This window comes from Hyperoodon ampullatus (assembly GCF_949752795.1).
Source record: "Hyperoodon ampullatus genome assembly, chromosome: 3".
In the NCBI taxonomy this organism is placed as follows: domain Eukaryota; kingdom Metazoa; phylum Chordata; class Mammalia; order Artiodactyla; family Ziphiidae; genus Hyperoodon; species Hyperoodon ampullatus.
The window spans coordinates 143413029-143435386 of NC_136916.1; the positions used below are offsets into that span (position 1 = coordinate 143413029).

The window sequence follows — 22358 nt, forward strand, 5'->3', positions numbered from 1 at the left end:
ATCTGCCACATTAAAAGTTCTTCATAGCCACACGTGGCTACTGGCTACTGTATTAAAAAGGTGCTGAGGGCTTCCCTGGTGGCGCAGTGGTTGAGAGTCCGCCTGCCAATGCAGGGGACACGGGTTCTTGCCCCGGTCCGGGAAGATCCTACATGCCGCGGAGCGGCTGGGCCCGTGAGCCATGGCCGCTGAGCCTGCGCGTCCAGAGCCTGTGCTCCGCAACGGGAGAGGCCACAACAGTGAGAGGCTCGCGTACCGCAAAACAAACAAACAACAAAAAAGGTGCTGAGCCCAGGGTAGGAACCGAGTCTAGTCCTGGCTGACTACTGAGTAATTTTGTTACCCTAGACAAGACCTTTAACCACAGTTTCCTTGGTTTCCTCATCTGAAAAGAAAGACACATAGAGAGATAGAAACACGTTTCCCATTGCTTTGTCCTCCAGAGGACTCTGGAATGGTCATTTATTATTAACATTTTGTGTTTTCAGGAGATTCTCTGCAGAACTATAAGAGCCTCTTCCCAAACACTTCATTTATTGCTTATTCCCCTGCCAAGATCTGAACTATCACTCTCACTGCCCTAAGAAATGGTACGGAAATGTACCCAATTGTAATTTCAGCTTTATATATGGAGTAAGCTGAAGCAGCAAAAAACAATTTCCTTTCTTTTGTATTGTGACTTGGCTTTCTGTCAGCCTAGACTCAGGAAGGCGCCTATTGGAACCTTGCTCGGTCCAAGATCCCTTTCCCCTTCCTGCCATATGGTCCACAGGCCCTTCCTCTCTCTCGGAAGGTTTCTAAAGTCCTACCCTTTGCCTTCGGTTGTTGTCTGGGAGACCAGACCCTGCCCTAACAATAGTTGCTAAGGGGCGGAGACTTGGAATTAGTTCCCAAGACCCAACACTGCATGGTGAGTACTCTGGGCGCATGCGGCGACTTTCTCTGAGCTCTCGCGAGGTTTCCTCTTCCCGGAAGCAGCGGAGGAATTTCCTCGTTAACTGCGTCGTGATGTGTGGGGACTGTGTGGAGAAGGAATATCCCAACCGGGTGAGCGAGTGGGCTCCGAGAACTTCCCTCTCCTTTGGCCCATGGCCGCCCCTGAGGCTTCTCATATCCCCGGCTGGCCTTCTATGGGAGTCCGGGCGCGGGGCGGACTCAGCCGCTCCGCCCCATCAAGTGACGCGGCGGCTGTATGTAGGCACCTGACAGCGGGGATGGCCTGCAGCCGTCGGTTCCTGCTGATCCCCGCCCTGGCTACTGATAGCAGCCGTCACCCCATTTCTCTTGAGCTCCAAGGGGAAAACAAAACAAATGAAACCCTACCACCACCAGCAACCTAGTCGACAAGAGAGGGACACCCCCATCTCTACCCTGGTCTCATTCTCAAGCTTCATTTGATAACGTTCAGTGCTCTTCCTGAATTCTAGCGCTGGAAGGGACCTCTTAGGTCATATATTCTAACCCAACTTTGCAGATGAAACTAATGCCTAGAGAGGGAAAATCACTTGGCGAAGTGCACATTCTAGTTAGTGTGAGAGCCAAGACTAGAACTCAGGTTTCCTGGCTGTTACTTTCTTTTAAATCTCTGTTCCTTTCAAGCTCAGGAGATTGAGAAGTTTGTTTACTCTCATTCAAGATATACTTACTGAACGTTTGTATGCGTGTAACTAGATTACTTTGCCAGGCCAGAAAGGGATACCCAAGAAGAAATAAAAGGCAGCTTCCGTGCTGCCAAAGAGCTTACATTTTACGGGAGCGCGTCATTAACAAAAAATGACTAGAACGGTCCATAAATGCTATTCCGGTTTAGAGAAAGGGGAGAGCAATAGGGGATAGCGCTGTTCTCCCAACAGAAAGGTGGACTTCAGTTGGGACTTGAAGGATAGGTGCGACTAGGGTAGAAAAGGAAAGGAGCTGAGGCTGGGGGAAAATAGCAAGAACAAGGATTCTCATATTGGTTGGGAGGTAGAAAATCTTTGTAGTTGGTCCTGTCTCTTAATATTTTGAATAATACTTAGTCTTTTGGGAAGGTTTTATAACAACATGAGCACTCATATGGTACATCCTCTTTGAAAAAGGTCTAGCATTATCAGAAAAAAGAAAAAAAAGTTAAAGATATGCCTGCTGAATGACCCAGCAGTTCCCATTTCAGACAGATAAATGCATGTGCCTAGTGTGTTCCTGGAGACTGGTATAAGAATGTTCATAACAGCATTGTTTGTGGTAGTAGACTGGAAAAATGTGATACAGCCATAGAATGGAACACCATGAGTGAATGAGTAATGAAAGTGAATGGAGCAGTAGCTCTCAACTGGGAGTGGTTTTGCCTCCCAAGGGACATTTGACAATATCTGGAGGCATTTTTGGTTGTCACACTGGGGTACTACTGATATTTAATAGGTAGAGGCATTATGCTGTGCCTTTACGTTTTACATTTCTGTGTTGTGTTCTTTTTCATACTTCTTTTTTTTTTAAGTTTAAAAAGAGATTTTTGTGAATCCAGTAACGAAAACTGCACATTATAGGCACCATGAGGGAGATGTTTGCCGTAGATAGTGTTAAAGATAGGTTGGGGAATTCCCTGGCTCCATGCTTCCACTGCTGGGGGAACAGGTTTGATCCCAGGTCAGGGAACTAGGATCCCACATGCTGCGGTGTGGCAAAAAAAAAAAAAAAAAAATGGATATTAGGTTGGATTTTTAAGAGTTGAGCTAATCAAAAGACAAAAATTATATTGAGAAGTTTAGGCATTGGGCAACTATACAAAAAAATTGAATAGGGAAATGATTCTGAAATCTGCTATTTAGGAAAGTGAATCTTATGGTTATATGTTGAGATGATGGGATGGGGGAAAATATAGAAGGACAGCCCTACAGAGCATTTGGGGAACCAAATGGCAACCGTAGTAGAGGCATGAGATAATGAGGACTTCATTGATTGATTGATCGCTGCGTTGGGTTTTCGTTGCTCTGCGGGGGCTTTATCTAGTTGCGACTTACGTCGAGCGGGGACTACTCTTCCTTGCGGTGTGCGGGCTTCTTATTAGGGTGGTTTGTGTTGCGGAGCCCGGGCTCTAGGAGCGTGGGCTTCAGTAGTTGCAACACGCGAGCTCAGTGGCTGTGGCTCAAGGGCTCTAGAGCGCAGGCTCAGTAGTTGTGGCACAGGGGATTAGTTGCTCGCGGCATGTGGAATCTTCCTGGACCAGGGCTTGAACCCGTGTCCCTTGCATTGGCAGGCGGATTCTTAACCACTGCACCACCAGGGAAGTTCCAGTCCTCATTTCAAAGAAAGAATTAACAGGACTCAACCAATTTAATGTAGGAAGGAAGAAGAGAAGAGCTGTCGATGATCTAAGGGTTTTCAATCTAGGCAGCCGGGAAATTTGGAAGTATTACAGTAATTGGAGCCATCTGGGAGGGAGGGAGAACCAAAATTGGGGGAGCAAATGATCAGATTTTTTTTTTATCATGTTTCATCCGAGGTTGAGAATGTAACATCCCAGGAGTCAAGTGAAAATATAGGATGGCAGTTTGGGTAAGAGATTCAAACAGATGAATCAGCCAAATAAAGGAATCAAAATAGAAATAATTTGTTCTCTCAGGAAAAGAATGTAGAGAATCAACCAGAATCAAGAACTGAACTTCAGGAAATAAATTAATTTAGGAAGTGAAAATAAAAGTATAGGAAGAAGAGTAGAGAAAAGCACTGAGGTGACTGGAAAACCAGGAAAGTACCTGAAGCAGTTTTCTCTGATTTTAATTCTGTTCTCAAAGAAATAAAGGGCTGTCATGAGGAAGAATTGAGCTTTTCTTTGAAATTTCAGAAGGCAGATTTAGAAATAATTAGTGGATGGATGTTAGGGGGTTGTAGGCTTTGAATCAGAATGAAGAATTTTCTAACAGGTTTTTTTTTTTTAACAGAATGGGTAACCTTAGAGGAATTGAACTCTCTTCTGTTGTTCCGTAGAGACTAAATGACTATTTGAAATCTCAAGGATCCTTCCAACTCTGGGATTTTTTTAAGTCATGAGATATTTTTAAGGGCAGTAAGAGCAGAAGCCACTCTACTTGAGCCTAGCAAGGGAAAAGGTACTCAGGTGGTGGTAGCAAGTATAGTCCACTCATTCAGAAAGTTTGGCAGAGGAAAATAATGGATTAGCATGTTGGGTAGGTCTAAATGCAGAATGAGGAGGTAAAAAATGTTTGATTATTTATCTTCGGTTTCAGAAAATTTCTGGAGTTTTGTGGTGGATGTTTTCCACAGGCTAGAACATTTCTAACAGAGCTCTGGCCCACTTGCTTGTAAAATTACGCCAAGAACTTGAACTCAAGCATGAATCAGATTGAAAATGAACCATACTAATTTTCTGAACTCAAATTTTTTTACTCAACTGTGAACCAAACTTTTTTTTCATTCAGTAAAGCATTTACCAAACCAGTTGGAAATAGAACTCTACTGCGTTTTCTAAAATAACTGATCAGGCCCAAAATTGTAATAAAACATTTCCACATCAAACTGGAAATGAAACCTATATTTCATACAGTTCAAGTTTCAGCTTTAAAATTCTTAGTAATTCAGCAGCAATACAGAAATATAGCTTAAATTTAGGTTAATCAGAAGGAAGTAATCAGTGTAAATTAGTTATATGTTTAAATTAGAAATTACATTTTATATACCTCACTTAAAATTAAACTACAAAAGTTCACGTACTCAAATTGTTGCTTGGCATTAAACCATATTTAATTAAATGCTGAGTCTGATATATAATTGGTAAAACAATTGTATGGAAATGGATGCTTTAAAATGATGCATTTTTAAATGCCTATATTAAAAAATCTGGAATCAATAACCTAACTTTCCACTTTAAGTCAGTGAAAAAAACAAGAGCAGACTAAACCCAAAGCGTGCAGAAGAAAGGAAATAATAAAGACTAGAATAGAAATTATGAAATAGGAAATAGAAAAACAATAGAGAAAATTAGCAAAACTAAAATTTGGTTCTTTAAAAACTGTATTTTCAATTTTAAGTACTCCCTGACAAAATGTATGCACTGTTAAGTTATACCATCTGAAATAATAGTTTTTTGGAAGAAGCAAATTGTCCCAATCATTGTCAGTATAGTTGCGGATTTCTCAAATTTGTAAGAGTTTATCATAATATACTTTCATACTAATTATCATCATAGTATTCAACCATTTCTTCTTTTTTTTAATACATTTATTTATTTATTATTTATTTTTGGCTGCATTGGATCTTCGTTGCTGTGCGCGGGCTTTCTCTAGTTGCAGCGAGCGAGGGCTACTCTGTTGTGATACGCGGGCTTCTCATTGCGGTGACTTCTCGTTGTGGAGAACGGGCTCTAGGTACGCAGGCTTCGGTAGTTGTGGCACACGGGCTTAGTTGCTCCGCGGCATGTGGGATCTTCCCGGACCAGGGCTTGAACCCGTGTCCCCTGCATTGGCAGGCGGATTCTTAACCACTGAACCACCAGGGAAGTCCCTCAACCATTTCTTCTTGCACGTTTGTATACCTTTTTAGATCCTCAACCAGGATTTAGCTGAATCACATTTTCTAAGGATATTTAATGTTTGCCTTTTTTTCCTGTCTTCTCGAAACTGTTATAGTTTACTGTTATTACTGTGGAATTGATTTAGATTTTATTCTTCTTTCTCCTCCCATTGTGAGAGCCTCAAAAGCTTCTCTGAATATTGTATGCTTTAATTTACTTTCCCAAATTTGGACATTAATAATCTTGTTTCATCTAATAAAAGAATCATACCTCACTGATGAAGGCTATCCTCACTTTCAAATGACCAAGTCCCTTAGAGAAAGCCCCATCAGTTTCTTATTTACTGTACTTGCATTTGCCATTTCAAGAATTTATTTCCCTACCTCACAACTGATACCTAAGATCCCTTTTCTCTTCGCTCAGTGTTTAGAGTTTACATTCTGCCTGCTTATATGGTCAGATTACAGAGGTTAGACCATATTGTATAAGGTGCCAGTGTTTATGTGTGCAGTTCTGTTCAGAGTTCTGTTTATTTGAAAATGGTATTTAGACCTTTATTCTTTTAAGACTTTTTAAAAAATTACTTAATATCTTGGAGTCTTTGGCAGTCAGCTTCTATAGATTCAAGGCAGTCCCAGTTCAAACCCCAGCAGGAGGGGCTTCCCTGGTGGCGCAGTGGTTAAGAATCTGCCTGCCAATGCAGGGGACACAGGTTCAAGCCCTGGTCCAGGGAGATTCCATATGCCGCAGAGCAACTAAGCCCATGCACCACAACTACTGAGTCTGTGCTCTAGAGCCTGTGAGCCACAACTACTGAGCCTGCGTGTCACAACTACTGAAGCCTGCGCGCCTAGAGCCCGTGCTACGCAACAAGAGAAGCCACCGCAATGAAAAGCCCGCGCGCCGCAACAAAGAGTAGCCCACGCGCAGCAACGAAGACCCAGTGCAGCCAAAAATAGACAAATAAATAAATTACAAAAAAAACCCCAAAAACCCAGCAGGCTTTTTTGTAAAAGTTATAAGCTGATTCTAAAATTTATATGGAAATGCAAAGAACCTAGACTAGCCAAATTATATGACATAAACTACCTAATTTAAAAACTTACTATAAAACTACAATAATCAAAAGAGTGTGAGATTAGTGCAAAAGATAGACGTATAAATCAAGGGAAGAGAGTAGTCAAAAGTAGACCCACATATATAGGATGATTTGAGTTTTCCACGAAGTTGCCAGTGTCATGCAATGGGGAAAGGATAGTCTTTTCAACAAATATTGATGGAACAACTGGATATTCATATAGAAATAAATGAAACTTGATCCTTACCTCAGACCATATATAAAAGTTATTTCAAAATGGATCATAAACCTAAACCTACCAGCTAAAACTATAAAACTATAAAACTATAAAATTTCTAGAAGAAAACAAAGGAGAAAATCTTTGCAGTCTTGGCGTAGGCAGGATGTTTTAGAAGACAAGCACAAACAATGAAATTTAATAAACTGGACTTCATAAAAATCAAAACTGTTTGCTCTTCAAGAGACACCATTTAAAAAACGGCAAACCAAAGACAGAAATATTTGTAATACATATATCTGACAAAGGGTTTGTACCTAAGATACATAAAGAACTTTTATAACTCAATAAGAGGATAAACAATTTAACTTTTCAAAAAATGGGCAAAAGACTTGAATAGATATTTCACAAAATAAGATATATTAATAAGCACCATGAAAAGATGCTCAGCACCACTAGTCATCAGGGAAATATAAATTAAAACTACAGTGAGACACCACTTTACATCATTGGAATGGCTAAAATAAAAAAGACATAATACCTAGTGTTGATGAGAACGTGGGAAATCTGAAACTCACACGTTGCTGGTGGGAATAGAAAATGGAAACTAATTGGCAGTTTCTTATAAAGTTTATATACATACCATATTTTTACTGTATGACCTAGCAATTCCACTTCTAGATATTTACTCAAGAGAAAGGCATATGTCTACACAGGACTTATACATGAATCTTCATAGCTACTTTATTCATAACAACCAAAATCTGGGAAGAACCCAAATGTCTATCAACAGATAGATCCATGCAATGGGATACTACTTGGCATTAAAAAAGCAATGAACTACCAATACATACAACAACATAGATAATTAATGTGGACATCATTTTAAGCAAAAGAAGCTGGGGGTAAAAGAGTATACTGTATGATTCTATTTATGTAAAACTTTAGAACAGGCAAAACTAATCTCTGGAGATAGAAATCAGGTCAGTGGGTGCCTGAGGTGAGATAGGAGTTGGAGATAGACTGCAAAGCAAGAAGGACTTCCTGGGAAGACAGAAATTTTTGTATCTTGATTGGGGTAGTGATTACATTGGTATATACATTTGTTAAAATTCTTTCATGTATACCCTTACAATGTGTGGATTTTATTGTGTGTAAATTATACCTCAGTAAAGTTTATTTAAAAAAAATCAAAGCACTTGTTCTTAATAGCTGGAAATTTATACTTTAATCCCAAGGCTTTTTTTCCCCTTTAGTAGTTATGTTGATGTGCCTATGTTTTAGTATCTCCAAACTGCATAGTTAGTTTGATTTCCCCCCACCAGAGTTAACCTCTTAATACATAGCACTACGAAGGCACTTAGTTAATGGTAGTGCTGGGAATCCAGGAATCCAGGAAGGCTTCACTGTGGCATTGGTTAAGATGGGTCTTAACTCCCTCATACTTCATAAGCTCCTTGAAGGTAGAAACGTCTGTGACTCATCCTGGAGTCCTCAGAATCCTCCGCCATGCTTTGCACAGTATCAGGCACATAGCTGCATTGGAGAAATGCATTAGTTTGAATGGTTTTTAGTCACATTAACTATTAAAAATACCTCAGTTTTTGTTTTGTTTTGTTTTGTTTTGTTTGTTTGTTTGTTTTTGCGGTACGCGGGCCTCTCACTGCTGTGGCCTCTCCTGTTTCAGAGCACAGGCTCCGGACGCACAGGCCCAGCGGCCATGGCTCACGGGCCCAGCCGCTCCGCGGCACGTGGGACCCTCCCGGACCGGGGCACGAACCCGTGTCCCCCGCATCGGCAGGCAGACTCTCAACCACTGCGCCACCAGGGAAGCCCCCTCAGTTTTTTTGTTGGTCAGAAATGAGGTTGAACTACTATCAAAAAAAAAAACCCAATTAAAAAATTGGTAGAGGACCTGAATAGGCATTTTTCCAAAGAAGGCATGGCCAACAGGCACATGAAAAGATGCTCAACATCACTAATCATCAGGGAAATGCAAATCAAAACCACGAGATATCGCATCACACCTGTCAGAGTGGCTATTATCAAAAAGACCACAAATAATAAGTGTTGGTGGGACTTCCCTGGCGGTCCGGTGGTTAAGACTCCATGCTTCCACTGCAGGGGGCATGGGTTCAATCCCTGGTCGGGGAACTAAGATCCCACATGCCGTGTGGTGCGACCAATAAATTAATTAATTTAATTTAATTAAATGCAAGTCTGGCTGATAGAAGCATGGTGGAAGCCTAGATGTGACCCATGCCACTTAAAAAATAAATAAAGTGTTGGCGAGGACGTGAAGAAAAGGAAACCCCAGTATACTGTTGGTGAGAACGTAAATTGGTACAGCCACTATGGAAAACAGTGTGGAGGTTCCTCAAAAAATTAAAAATACAACTACAATATGATCCAGCAGGTCCACTCCTGGGTATATATCCGAAGAAAATGAAAACACTAATTCAAAAAGATATATGCACCCCAGTATTCATAGCAGCATTATTTACAAAAACCAAGAAGTGGAAGCAACCTAAGTGTCCATCACAGATGAATGGATAAAGAAGATGTAGTATATATATACAATATGTATTACTCAGCCATAAAAAGGAATGAAATTTTGCCATTTGTGACAACATGGATGGACCTGGAGAGTACTATGCTTAGCAAAATAAGTCAGAGAAGGACAGATACTGTATGTTTTCACTTATATGTGGAATCTAAAAAATCAAGCAAGGGCTTCCCTGGTGGCCCAGTGGGTAAGACTCCGCACTGCCAATACAGGGGGCCCGGGCTCCATCCCTGGTTGGCAATCCCACATGCATGCCGCAACTAAGAGTCCACATGCTGCCGCTAAGAAGCCCACATGCCACAACTAAAGATCCCACATGCCCCTACGAAGATCCCATGTGCCTCAACTAAGACCCGGTGCAACCAAAATAAATAAATAACTATTTAAATAAATAAATAAATATTAAATAAATTTGTTTATTCAAACGAACAAAACAAAGCAGAAACTCACAAATTCATGGAACAAACTAGTGGTTACCAGAGGGGAGAGGGGTGGGAGGACGTAAAGGAGATTAAGAGGTACAAACTATTAAGTATAAAATGAATGAGTTACAAGGATGTAATGTACAGCAGAAGGAATATAACCCATATTATATAATAACTTTATATGGAGTGTATAATCTATAAAAATATTGAATCAGTATGTTGCATGCCTGAAACTAATTATAATATTTTAAGTCAACTATACTTTAATTAAAAAAAAAGAAATAATATTCTGTAATAACTTAAATGGGAAAAGAACTTGAAAAAGAATAGATACATGTATAACTGAATCACTTTGCTGTACACCTGAAACTAACAAAACATTGTTAATCAACTATACGCCAATATAAAATAAGTTAAAAAATAAAGAAATGAGTAGAACTAGGTAGTTTATGAAGTGACTTTAAGTTCTGAACAATTATTAGTAAGGCTTTAGCAAAGACCTCCCTTGAGCCAGGAGCATATGTTGTTTACAGTTTCTTAGTGACAAGTAAAACCCTTTCTTTTAAATGCCATGGTGTCAATCTGATAAATTGCGGAACTTACCTTTTCTGCCTGAATCACACGTATCCTAGGGACTGACATCTATAGAGCTGAGAGTTTATTTCTCTTTGTTTATTTTGTGGTATTTTTAAGTCTTGAAAAAATGCTGTTTCAACAGTCAACTGAGCATCACAGTGGATAAGATCATTTTTATCACTGGCTCAGTGTTTCCATTTTGATTGAATTTTCATTCTAGCTTTATAATATGATACCTCATTTAATAGTGTTGGCTATTAGATTTTTCTGATTTTTCCTTTTTACATGTTATATTAAGACTTCATTAAGTTGTTTCTAAATATCCATTTGCATTTAGTCCTCTTAAACACAGTTGCAGTCCTAAGCTCTAACACTGCTTCAGTTTTATTGACTATGAATAATAGTTCTAGAGGAAAGCTAGTAATTTCAAAAATTACTTGGTGTACACTTCAAGCAAGTAAATTCTGGCCATGTTTTTTGTCTTTAGAGACTTTAAGTCTATTAATCATTTTCACCAAGGAGTTTGAAATATAAGAAAATTAAAATCCCCTCAAAAAAGAAAATTAAATTCTGTTTTTCTTATTTTAGGGTAACATCTGCCTGGAGAATGGATCTTTCTTGCTAAACTTTATAGGCTGTGCAGTGTGCAGTAAGCGGGATTTTATGCTGATCACAAACAAATCTTTGAAAGAGGAAGATGGAGAAGAAATAGTTACCTATGATCGTAAGTAGACTTTTTTCCATCTGAGCCCATTAGCAGGTATCAGCTTTTGGGAGTTAGGTTGCGCAAAGTCTTATGAGGCCTATTTCACTATCATATTGCAACACAAAATCACTAGTTAGTTTTTTAAGAGGAAAATGTTGGTAACATCTCATTTATGTAGCATCATCAGATATTCCACATAAATGACTTTTGCAGAGAACTGAAGCTTATGATTCAGGCACCAATTTTCTTTTGTTTATCTTTAAAGACTCTGTCTTCTGAAACAAGATATAGGGACTTTTTTTTTTAACTTAGGGTCATCCATGTGAATTTTCACTTTCTACTATAATATAATACAGTGATGCGCTCCAACAGCTATTAAAGTATTTAGGGCTGTTTGCCCTTATACTAAATGGCTCTGGGATGCTATGGTTTTTTTAGTCTTGTTTCTGCTTTTATAGCTTTTGTCTCTTTTGTTACTGTCAGTTTATAGTTTCTTTCTTTTGCTACTGTAAGTATGCTACCTTCATATGCTATTCCTCATCCTTATACTAGGAAATCAAATAAATAACTATAATAAAAATAAATAAGTTCTGAGGTTGGCACTAAGAATCTCTACAAGTAAATTAAGCATATGTGCACTTTAGCATATGTGCCCAGATATTATGGCAACTGTTTAAATTGTTCACATTTCCTTTTTGCTTGTCTCCTGATTTTTTGGTATGTTCTGACTATATGAGGATTAAATGTGCAGATAATGATATTTTGAAAGAAAGGTGCGAAAGACACTAAGCCTTTAGAATAGAGTCAGACTATGGAAAAATGTTCTAAATTAGAAGAATCTTTTTCTTTCCTGTAGCATGTACCCCTTTAAACTCTGTTTTTTTCCAGGTAGTAGAGGATAGTGGTCAAAAGCAAGGGCTCTGGAGCAAGAAAGCTTGGGTTTGAATTCTGGTTCCAACACTTCATAGCTCAGCTGTGGTCTTCCTAGTTCTTATCCATAGTGTGCCTTTGTCTCCTTATCCCTACAAACATGATAACAGTAGTATCTACCTCATTGGGTTTTTGAGAAGATTAAGTGAATAAACAGATACAAAGTATTTAAAACAGTATCTGGCACACATTAAGCACTCAATGTATCATAGTTATTATTACTATATTGTTTTTACTAGAGCCTTTTGTTACTGCTAAATTCACTTTAACATCTAGTGTTAGCTTTTGTTTATGATTGGTTAGTAGCACAATTTCTATCATTCCTGAGAATAAAAGCTCCTACATAGTTAGACAGGTCCAGCTAGTTTCAAAAACACACTTACATATCCGTTAATTGATTACCTTAGAGAGCTTTCAATAGGAATGAATAGATGCACATTAAGTCTCTGAGTTCAGGCTCTTAATTATATAGTGTTGCTGTGTGACAGAGTCTGGATTTTTTATCAAGGTAGATATTATAATGGGTTTCCTGCTGTGTTAAATATGACAGAGTTAAGATTCTTTCAAAGCAATACCATGCTAAGACTAGAAATTTTACTGTCTTAGGACACCTTCTAAGACTTAATTAAGTCTGTCTCTGTTTCAGCAGATCTTTGTAAGAATTGTCATCATGTAATAGCCAGGCACGAGTATACGTTCAGTATCATGGATGAATTTCAGGTAAATGTATAAATGTGGGTATGTTATTGCGGGGGGAGGGGAACAATAAGAGTACCCTTGAAAAATCTAGGTATAGTCTTCATAAATGAAGTACTAGTGAATCTTAGAGGAGACCATCCCTGTCTTCCACTTGTGTAAGTTGAGAGACACTTCAGATGTGGGTGAATCTGTTCAAACCTGTCTTCACAACAGTCACAAAGCAAAACACATGCCTTACAAATGATATCTCAGTCCTGTCATTTTGCTTATAAAGAGCAGCACATTATGGCTTCATATGAGGTTACTGTTGTGCCTCTTTTTTCTCTACCCAGTTACATGATTGCACAATTCTTGGCTTTAAGTGTTGGCCTGCCCACTGCCACCATACTTGCTGAGCGTGGAAATCATGCTAACGAGATTTTCTTTGTTTCCCTTATAGACATGTAGAGTCAAGCAACTCTGTAGTCTCAATTGCAATAGGATATTTTAATATTATTTGATAAGTAAAATGACAAGATAGGTGTATCATGGTTGGAGGAGAGAAGCTGAACCATATAAGGATAGAGAATAGGGATGTAGTATAAGGATTAGTCCTTATACAATTGTGAGAGCATGTGAAGAATTCTACAGAATTCTACAGGCTGGTGTAGGCCTGAAGTTGCTGAAGATTCACAGGTCTAATGGTCAGGAAGAAAAGCTGGACGGTGAGGGAGAGCCAAGGGCAGACTGGAAAGCATGAGGACACACTTACCTGTATCTGTCCCTCACTGCCCCCGCTTTCAAGCCCTCAGATTGAGTTACTTATTTCGTGTGAACTACATGTTCATCCAGAGGATATAAATGTGAGGTAAGAGTTTTAACAGGCAAGGGAATTTTTTTTAATCCTTTAAATTTGGGTGGTACTATATAATTAGGGGAAAAAAACCTTCTACAGCAGAATCTTATAAAATAGTATAACCACTTTCATTCATTCTTATTTCAGTGTGGAAGAAGGCACTTAGTCACCTGTCAGAATCTGGTCTAATATCTTGTGGTCCATCTTAACAACATCCTGACCACATCTCCCCAGGATCCAAAAATTATGCCTCAAAGATACTTATATGATAGATGTCACTTAGGGCAAAATCGAGATCTCAGTGAATGAATAGTGGCCAAATAGGGGAATGAACATGTCAGGGGCTTAAAGAAGCAGCTCTGTCCGTTCATGGGAGGAAAGGAGTGCTTATAGCTATTTTGCAGCAGTTCCTGAAGCTCCTGTGAGCTTTTTAGAGTCTGTAAGTGGATATTGAGATTGCCTGTTTATACCCTAATTGAGCCATTGTGTGTCACTGCCATGAGACCAAAGTCTAGCTGATTTTCCTTTATGACTGAGCACAGCCATTTTCAAAGCTCCCCAGAAGTTCCTTTGGGGTAGGAAGAAGCTAAAGGAAGATGGCTATAGTCACAATGCCTATATAGTGTGGAATTCTCTTGGAAAAAACTCTTAAACTAGGCTCTCCACCGCCAGTCCTTTCTCTCCCAACATCCACTCCCCGCCTCCCCCATATTCTGTATTCTGCCACCAGCATATTTTTCTTAAAATAATGCTTTCAGGGGCTTCCCTGGTGGCGCAGTGGTTGAGAGTCCGCCTGCCGATGCAGGGGACACGGGTTCGTGCCCCGGTCTGGGAGGATCCCACATGCCGCGGAGCGGCTGGGCCCGTGAGCCATGGCCGCTGGGCCTGTGCGTCCAGAGCCTGTGCTCCGCAACGGGAGAGGCCACAACAGTGAGAGGCCCACATAACGCAAAAAAAAAAAAAATAAAAAAAATAATGCTTTCAGACTACCTCATTGGCCTTTCCGTGGCTCACCTTCAGCTGCAGTATAATAACCAAGCTCCCCATCCCAAGGTTCTTGCTGGGCTGGCCAGCCTCCCTTTCCCTCATTTCTCACTACTCTCCTTTTGCACACCATTCATAGCATTGCCCCAACTTTAGACTCTCTTCCTTCCCTCCTGTAGTAGAGATTTTTATTTCCCCCTCTCTATGGCTACCCCCACTGCATTTCCTCAGGAATCTCATGTTATCTTCTCTCTTCCTAGCATCCTCTTTTCTCCATGAGATTTAAAGCATTTTTACATTAAATATATTTAGTTCTTCTTTATTTGTTAGAAATAAATTAAAATCCTTTTGTTTCACTCAGCTGCCTCTTTGATTCATCCTCTGATCATCTATCCTTTTGCTTCTTTCCTTGAATAGCTCTTTACCCTATTTCCCTTATTTCCCTGTGCTCCTCCTAACAACCTACAAACTGGTTTTCATTTTCACTTTACTAAAACTGTTCTCTCATAGATTTCCTATAAGGTGGCCAAATCCTGTGACCTTGCCTCAGTTCTTCTCTCTCTTAACATCTCTTCTGGATCTGGTTTTGATAACCATTGTCTTTTTGAAGCATTTCTTCCCCTGGGGTCCATAGATCTAGACTTTTTTCTTTCTTTTTAAATCATTTTGACTGTTCCTTTGCTTACTCTCTGGTTTCCTCTCCTGTTTCTCCCTAACTGCTTTTCCCCTGAGCTTTGGTCTCTGGTCTAGGAACCTTCTCTGTACTCCCTCAGACATTGAGCACATGCACCCTCAGTGTCTGATGAAACCTATCGGATATCTCCTGGATCTCCTTCTTTAACCCTAACGCCCTTCCTGCCCTCCTTTCTTCCTTAGTTTCTCTTGCTTTTGTCTGTCTCCACTGCCACCCCTCATATCAGGGACCATACTGCTGAAACTTAAATTACTGCAGCAGTCCCCACAATATAGTCGTGCGCACTGCCCTCAAATTAATCTTCTGGAAACACATCATCCTGTCACTCTTCTGCTACTCCATATGCGATGTGCTTGCTCTATTCCATATCACTGTCTTTATTCGTGCTTTTTCCTTGATTTAACGTGTCCCTTTCGCTACCTTCAAGCCAACTAAATCTTACCTCTTTCAAGCTGAACTTAAATTCTATCTCCTTCTTATTCTTAATAGTTCAGCCCATACTGCTTTCTCCCTTTTCTGAGCTCTTCTTGTACCTACAGCAGGCCCCGACTCCTGTGACTGGCCAGCTGGTAACTTCCATCTTAGTCTGATGACCCCAAGAACTCTTCATACTCAGCTGCTGTGACTTACTTTCCTCAGCCCCACCCCATTCCAGCCCCCATCTTATTCCAGCAGCCATTGAGGTTCAAGATGGGATTCCCACCATTGGTAATATTTTGTTTTGTTTTAAATGTCTTATGGGAAATTTAAACATAATCAAAAGTAGGCAGAATAGTGTATTAATCTCCAGTACCCAGCTTCAGTTTGCTTTATTTGTACCTCACCATTTCCACATCTCCCCACAGGATTACTTTGAAGCAAATCCCAAACATATTACTACTTCTGTAAATATTTCAGTATGAATCTCTAAAAGATAAGGATTCTGTTTTTAAACAAATTCATTTTTAACAAAACCATTGTTAAACAAAGTAAGATTTTCTGATGGCAAGAGGAGAGGGGAAATAGAGACATAAGTACAGAGTTTAAACAGAAAATAAATTATAAATGATTACAGGTATCTGGTATTTTTTATATCACCCTAAAATCCATTAGAAGGACTATATATTTGCCTCAGGAAACGAGGGAAACTGTGAGACTGCTCCCTGTTCCTCTGTGGACCAGGGAAGGAGAAGACTAAGGGTCAGAATTAGCAGGTAATAATAGAGGGAAAAGGCCCATGGGACCCTCAGCATAAAACAAGGATCTGATCTTGCCCAAAGGTGATTCCACCCACTCCACCTTTCCTTCCAAATCTCTACCCTCAGGCTTTGCCCAGGTGGAGCCTTTGAAGGTCTCCATGAATGACTGGGGAGAATTCTGATTCTCCTGACTTGGCCAATTTGGGTGAAGGGTGTCCTGATCCAACCATATTCCTGGCATCCCAAGTGAGAATGTGTTCCTGGCATCCCAAGTGAGAATTCTAGACATATTTTCCCACAGAAGCACTGCTATATGTGGTTAGATTCTATAGTACTTGTGCAGTATAAATTTAAAAGACTTCCTGGATTTCCCTGGGAACCTAACTGCCATGTGCAACGTTACCTCTGTGGGAAACTGCTTCTGAATTCCAAATAATTGACCTACAATGAAATTTGGATTCCAGACTGCCTATAAATTAAAGATTACAGGTGTAATCAGTCTAACTGATTTAACAGCCTTTCCAGATTATACCATGTGTTAAGTTTTTCCTTTCTCCCAAGTTAGACTGTAAGTTTTGCAAGGTCAGACTTTGTCCTTGCCTTCTCTCACGTCTACCGGTGCACCTGGCACATTGCAAAGCCTTTAGGCACTTAATAAAAATTTGTCAATGGATAGATTGGTTGAAAACTCAAATAGTTGTCTAGCTTCACACATTTTCCCATTTTGACTTTATTACTTTTTTCTTCATTTCCAGTGAGAGGTTGACATCCTACTAGTAATGTCTGGTAGGTGAAAGTAGGATCTGAAAGCAGTAAAACCTTGGAGAGAGTAGATTTTAATTTTGTTTTTGATTCATGAGACTCATATTTGTTTGCTGAGCTATAGCCTGTGTTTCTACTGTTTGTGTAGAATAGACTTTAAAATTAAATGTGGTCTTTAAGAAACAGTCTTTCCACTACTACAACTAGGTCTCCCTGCTGAACTCTCTAGTAGGAAATGCAAAGGCAGTTGCCTGGTTCTGAGTCTTTGTACTGTAGTCACTGTTTATCTCCGTGACCCTCTCTCTAGTGAGAGACCCATGAAACACAAACTGCCTTGACTGATCAATTTCCAGGCAGCCAACAATCTCAAAGTCAGATGTGGAAATACTAATAGAATTAGTATAGACGCTTGTTTTCCTAAAGAAGATAAAAAGTTTTAGAGTAAAAGTTTTGAAAGAAATATGTTTCTGTAGTTTATGACCATATTAAATATTCTAGAAAGGAACAGCTATAAGAACAGGACTTTGCCCTAAGGATTTTTACCTAAAACAAAATAACTTCTGTCTCCAGTATGGACATTCATTAAACCCAAGAAACAAAAAACTCCTTAAATAGATCAAATTCTAGACAACTAGCTATCTAAATATGAGACATGACATACTAATGGATTTAACATAATTGTTTATTTTTTCTGGGGTAGATAAAAATAGCTCTTTGGGTTTGGAAATTTTTTTCCTTTTTTGTTGTTTTAAAAATCATTTCTGAGCTTCCCTGGTGGCACAGTGGTTGAGAGTCCGCCTGCCGATGCAGGGGACACGGGTTCGTGCCCCAGTCTGTGAAGATCCCACATGCCGCGGAGCAGCTGGGCCCGTGAGCCATGGCCGCTGAGCCTGCGCGTCCAGAGCCTGTGCTCCGCAGCGGGAGAAGCCACAACAGTGAGAGGCCCGCGTACCACAAAAAAAAAAAAAATCATTTCTGTTGCTTATTAGTGTTGATATTCTAGAAAGGAACAGCTCTAGAACAGGAATTTGTCCTCAGGGGCCCACACTCAAATTGCTTCATTACTTTAAATAGCAGCACTAAGTAAGCCCAGTATGTGTGTTTTCTAGGTCCAGGAAATAGCCATGCATTTCCAAGGTGACATTCTTGTATACACAGTAAATAGAGCGTCAGCATGTATTCAATTTATATAAACAAAGGCTCTGGGATACACAGACTAAACCTAAGACATTGCTTATAGGTGTTGAAGAAATTGATCTAATGTACAGACACCATATCCATGACAATTTACAGAGAACAGTTTTACCAGAGAAAGTTACGAAGCATCTTTCTCCCAGTTCCTCAAGGTAATTGTGCACTTTATCTTGTTCTAGGAGTATACCATGCTGTGTCTGTTATGTGGTAAAGCTGAAGATACGATCAGTATTCTCCCTGACGACCCCCGACAAATGACTCTGTTATTCTAAGGATCCTTCTGCAGCTCTGTAATCACAATGCTGTGTTGGTTTACAATACAGCAAGCCTGATGGTTTGTCTAACTTAGTTTATAATGGAAATTACTTGCATATTATTTTTTTCTGCTTAGGCTTACCTATTCTCTGAAAGAAAAAGTGGGACTTCCCTGGCGGTCCAGTGGTTAGGACTCGGCGCTTTCACTGCCGTGGCCCGGGTTCAATCCCTGGTCCGGAAACTAAGATCCCATAAATCAAGTTGCATGGCCAAAAAAAAAAAAGTTAGAAAGAAAAAATAATTTAGGGGATTGCTGTTCTCTAGAGCTGAGCTCTTCTGCTAAAGTTCCCAGTGCACATTAGTGGCAGAATGAAGCATCTTTGTTAGCAGCTATGTGGCTGAAAAATAACTAGGATGGAAAGCACATCTAGTGCCCAGATCTTGGTTCCAATAAAAGGAATTAGGACTCCTTGGGGAAATGACTGAGTCTAGGACTGGGGCAGTAAATACACAGGGTGAGCTTGGAGCGTCTTGAGTCACAAAAAAGCGAAGTGCTGGGCTTCCCTGGTGGCGCAGTGGTTGAGAGTCCGCCTGCCGATGCAGGGGACACGGGGTCGTGCCCCGGTCTGGGAGGATCCCACATGCCGCAGAGCGGCTGGGCCCGTGAGCCATGGCCGCTGAGCCTGTGCGTCCGGAGCCTATGCTCCGCAACGGGAGAGGCCACAACAGTGAGAGGCCCGCGTACCACAAAAAAAAAAAAGCGAAGTGCTGAAATGAAAAATCACAATGATTGGGAGTATGTCAAAGGGACAGAAGAGCCAGCTGAAGGAGCTCCCAGAGACGAAAGTTGGAACAGTTTGAGCAACAAAATAAAGTAGTATTGGATTATAAACCAAACTACAAATATTCATGAGTCCATACTGATATAAATGAATGACTGAATAAATAAATACATATATTGGAGAGAATAGACAAATCCCCCACGCAGAAAAATTTCAAATAATGTATGTAGATACTCCTCACTCCTTAAGTATGGGTTTGCATAGTGACTTCCTTCCAAAGAGTATAGTATGGAAAGGGGGAAAGTTGACTTTAACTTTTACTTCACTGAGAAACCTGACAAACACTAGCCTGGTGATCAAGATTATCATCACTGATGATGCGCCACGTCGATAGCATTACTCTTGATATGATGTGATGAGAATGACACTTTGCCTTTGTGGTCTTCCTCCCCAAAACCCATAACCCCAGTCTAATCATGAGAAAAACTTCAGAGAAATCCCAGTTGAGAGAGGAATCCCAATTGAGGAAAATACCTGGCCAATACTCCTCAAAACTGTCAAGGAAACAAAGACAAGGAAGTCTGAGGAACTCTCACAGCCAAAAAAGAGCATGACTATTAAATGTAATGTGGTATCCCAGATGAGATCCTGCACCAGAAAAAGAACATTTGGTAAAACTAGGGAAATCTGAATAAAGTGTGGACTTTATTTAATACAAATAGAATGGTTTCAATTGCTCCAAAGGGATCTTAGAATATCTTACCTTGCATAGTTGAAAGAATTCTGGCTTGGGTGTCATAAAACCTGGCATTTAGGCCTCTGCCCTTTGGTAGCAATATAACCATTAAGCAAAGTGTCATTCTGGACTTTATTTTCCCCTTTCTATAAAATTGGACTAGTATAGGGCCTCCCTGGTGGCGCAGTGGTTGAGAGTCCGCCTGCCGATGCAGGGGATACGGGTTCATGCCCCGGTCTGGGAGGATCCCATATGCCGCGGAGCGGCTGGGCCCGTGAGCCATGGCTGCTGGGCCTGCGCGTCCGGAGCCTGTGCTCCGCAGCGGGAGAGGCCACAACAGTGAGAGGCCCGCGTACCACACACACAAAAAAAAAATTGGACTAGTATAAATTGATGTTATACTTCCCTCACAGTATTGTTAGAAGATCCAAATGAATAATGAATATAAAATGCTTTGGAAGGCATATAAAGTTCTAGACAGAATGAGGTGGTTTCAGTTCTTCTCATTATGAAATCAAAACTTAAGGGTCAGGCATTAAAACATAATTTTTTCCTGTTCATATTTCAGACATTCTGAACTGAGTGAGCAAAGTTGTTGACATCAGGGAAAAGCTTTGTTTTGTAACAGGAATAATGATAATAGCTGAGGTTTATTGAGTACTTACTATGTGCCAAGGCCTTTTTAAGCAGTTGTTTAATCCTCATTAACAATTCCATGAGGGTAGTTACTATTGTTATCCCAGTTTTAGAGCCAGAGAAACTGAGGCACAAAGAAGTAACTTAGTCCAGGTTACATAGTTAGTACAGTGATGCCCTCAGTAATAGTGTTCAGTACACGTGAAGTGTCAGAGTCTAGCAAGGTTAGGAAGAGGTTGAGGATATCAGTGACAGCACTCTGAGGAATCTAGGCGTGTCAGACCAAGATTTATTATTCAGAAAAGTTAAGGCAGCTGTTCCTTAAGGATCAGTTGTTTTATTCCTGGAAAATGCTTTCCACTTTCTGCAAATCTATATCTGACCTGCTGAGGAAATCGTTTGGTGAAATGAATCCAGAAAGCAGAGAAAATGTTTCATTACTTTAAATAGCAGCACTAAGCCCATTATAGCTTCTGAATTGTCCCTTCATGGAGTTTGCTAATGCTTCCAACTTAGTCATTTGGAGCTCAGGAGTATGCTTTTATATGCCCCCCCTGATATCCTCATCTCTTGCAGAATGTGTAATTGTCTGTTTTAGACAATATATTACAAAAATTTTAAACATAAGATCCTATCCATATATTTCATTATTATTAAACCAGCATTGTACTGTGTTTTGCGATACTTTATCATCTTCTAGAATTCTTTTATGGATCTAATAGAATAAAGACCTCTTGAACTCAGTTCTACTGCATCTATATTTCTCTGTTTAAGTAAAGGGGAACCAGGCAAAGACATTGGTCTTCTTTGCTTACCTTTCTGAGATACAAGAAGAAGAAGAAATCACCTGTAGGTGTAGTGGGGAACGTGAACTTGTCCTAGCACCTCATTCTTTCTCTACCTGCTCCATGATGTACAGGTCTGGGGTCGACCTGGTTAGGCTCTTGGAGTTCAAAGCTCAGCCTGTTTGCTGTTGTGTTGTTTTAGCTAGCTCTGTCTTCCTCAGATGATCTTGGGTTCTCCCAGTGCTAATTAATTGACATATGATATAGTCTAGGAAGAGCCAGATATGGTTTGTTACTTGTAAGTCATCATGTAAGAAGTATACATTCACTGTTCTTTATTTCAATGTAACAAGAATCCTTTCAGTTTCATTCTTCTGTTTCCTGAGCAAAGCTAATTTACTTGACTGAATTTGAGGCTCTTAGTTTTAAAATGTATGTTTCTTGACTGTAGTACAAGTCTCTCTTGTGAGATATGCTATGGTTGTGTAGAAAGGAAATCAAGAGACCTAGGTCTGAAATTAGCTTTGCCACCTGCTCATGGTGAGACATTGGACAAGTCATTCTATCAGTACCTTGGTTTCTTCAGTGGAAAAACAGACATAATCATGCCTCCTTCACGGAGTTTTAAAATCAAATGATATAATGTAAGTGAAAGTGTCATTAGGTCATACAGTGCTGTGGACAGGCAGCTGTCAGCAGTCTTAATGCAGAAACTCTGAGACAGAAGGAAGCACTATTGTGCTGTGGCTAATAGTAGAAGCTTTGGAGTCAGACTGACCTGGGTTTAACTTTCAACTCTGCCCCTCACTAG

General features: G+C 40.1%; 1 protein-coding gene across 2 annotated transcripts; it reads left to right on the forward strand.

The window, feature by feature from the left end:
* The first annotated feature begins 956 nt into the window (after positions 1-956).
* On the forward strand, positions 957-21492 carry CHURC1 (churchill domain containing 1). 2 transcript variants are annotated; one of them, XM_079700935.1, is made up of 4 exons: positions 957-1047; positions 10960-11095; positions 12654-12727; positions 18533-21492. In XM_079700935.1, exons 1-4 carry the CDS (start codon positions 1009-1011, stop codon positions 18623-18625), a joined length of 342 nt encoding a protein of 113 aa, XP_079557061.1. In that variant the 5' UTR covers positions 957-1008; the 3' UTR covers positions 18626-21492. The 2 variants fall into 2 exon arrangements, with proteins under 2 accessions (XP_079557061.1, XP_079557062.1); XM_079700936.1 differs by having other exon boundaries at positions 994-1047; positions 12657-12727.
* The last annotated feature ends 866 nt before the right edge of the window (positions 21493-22358 follow it).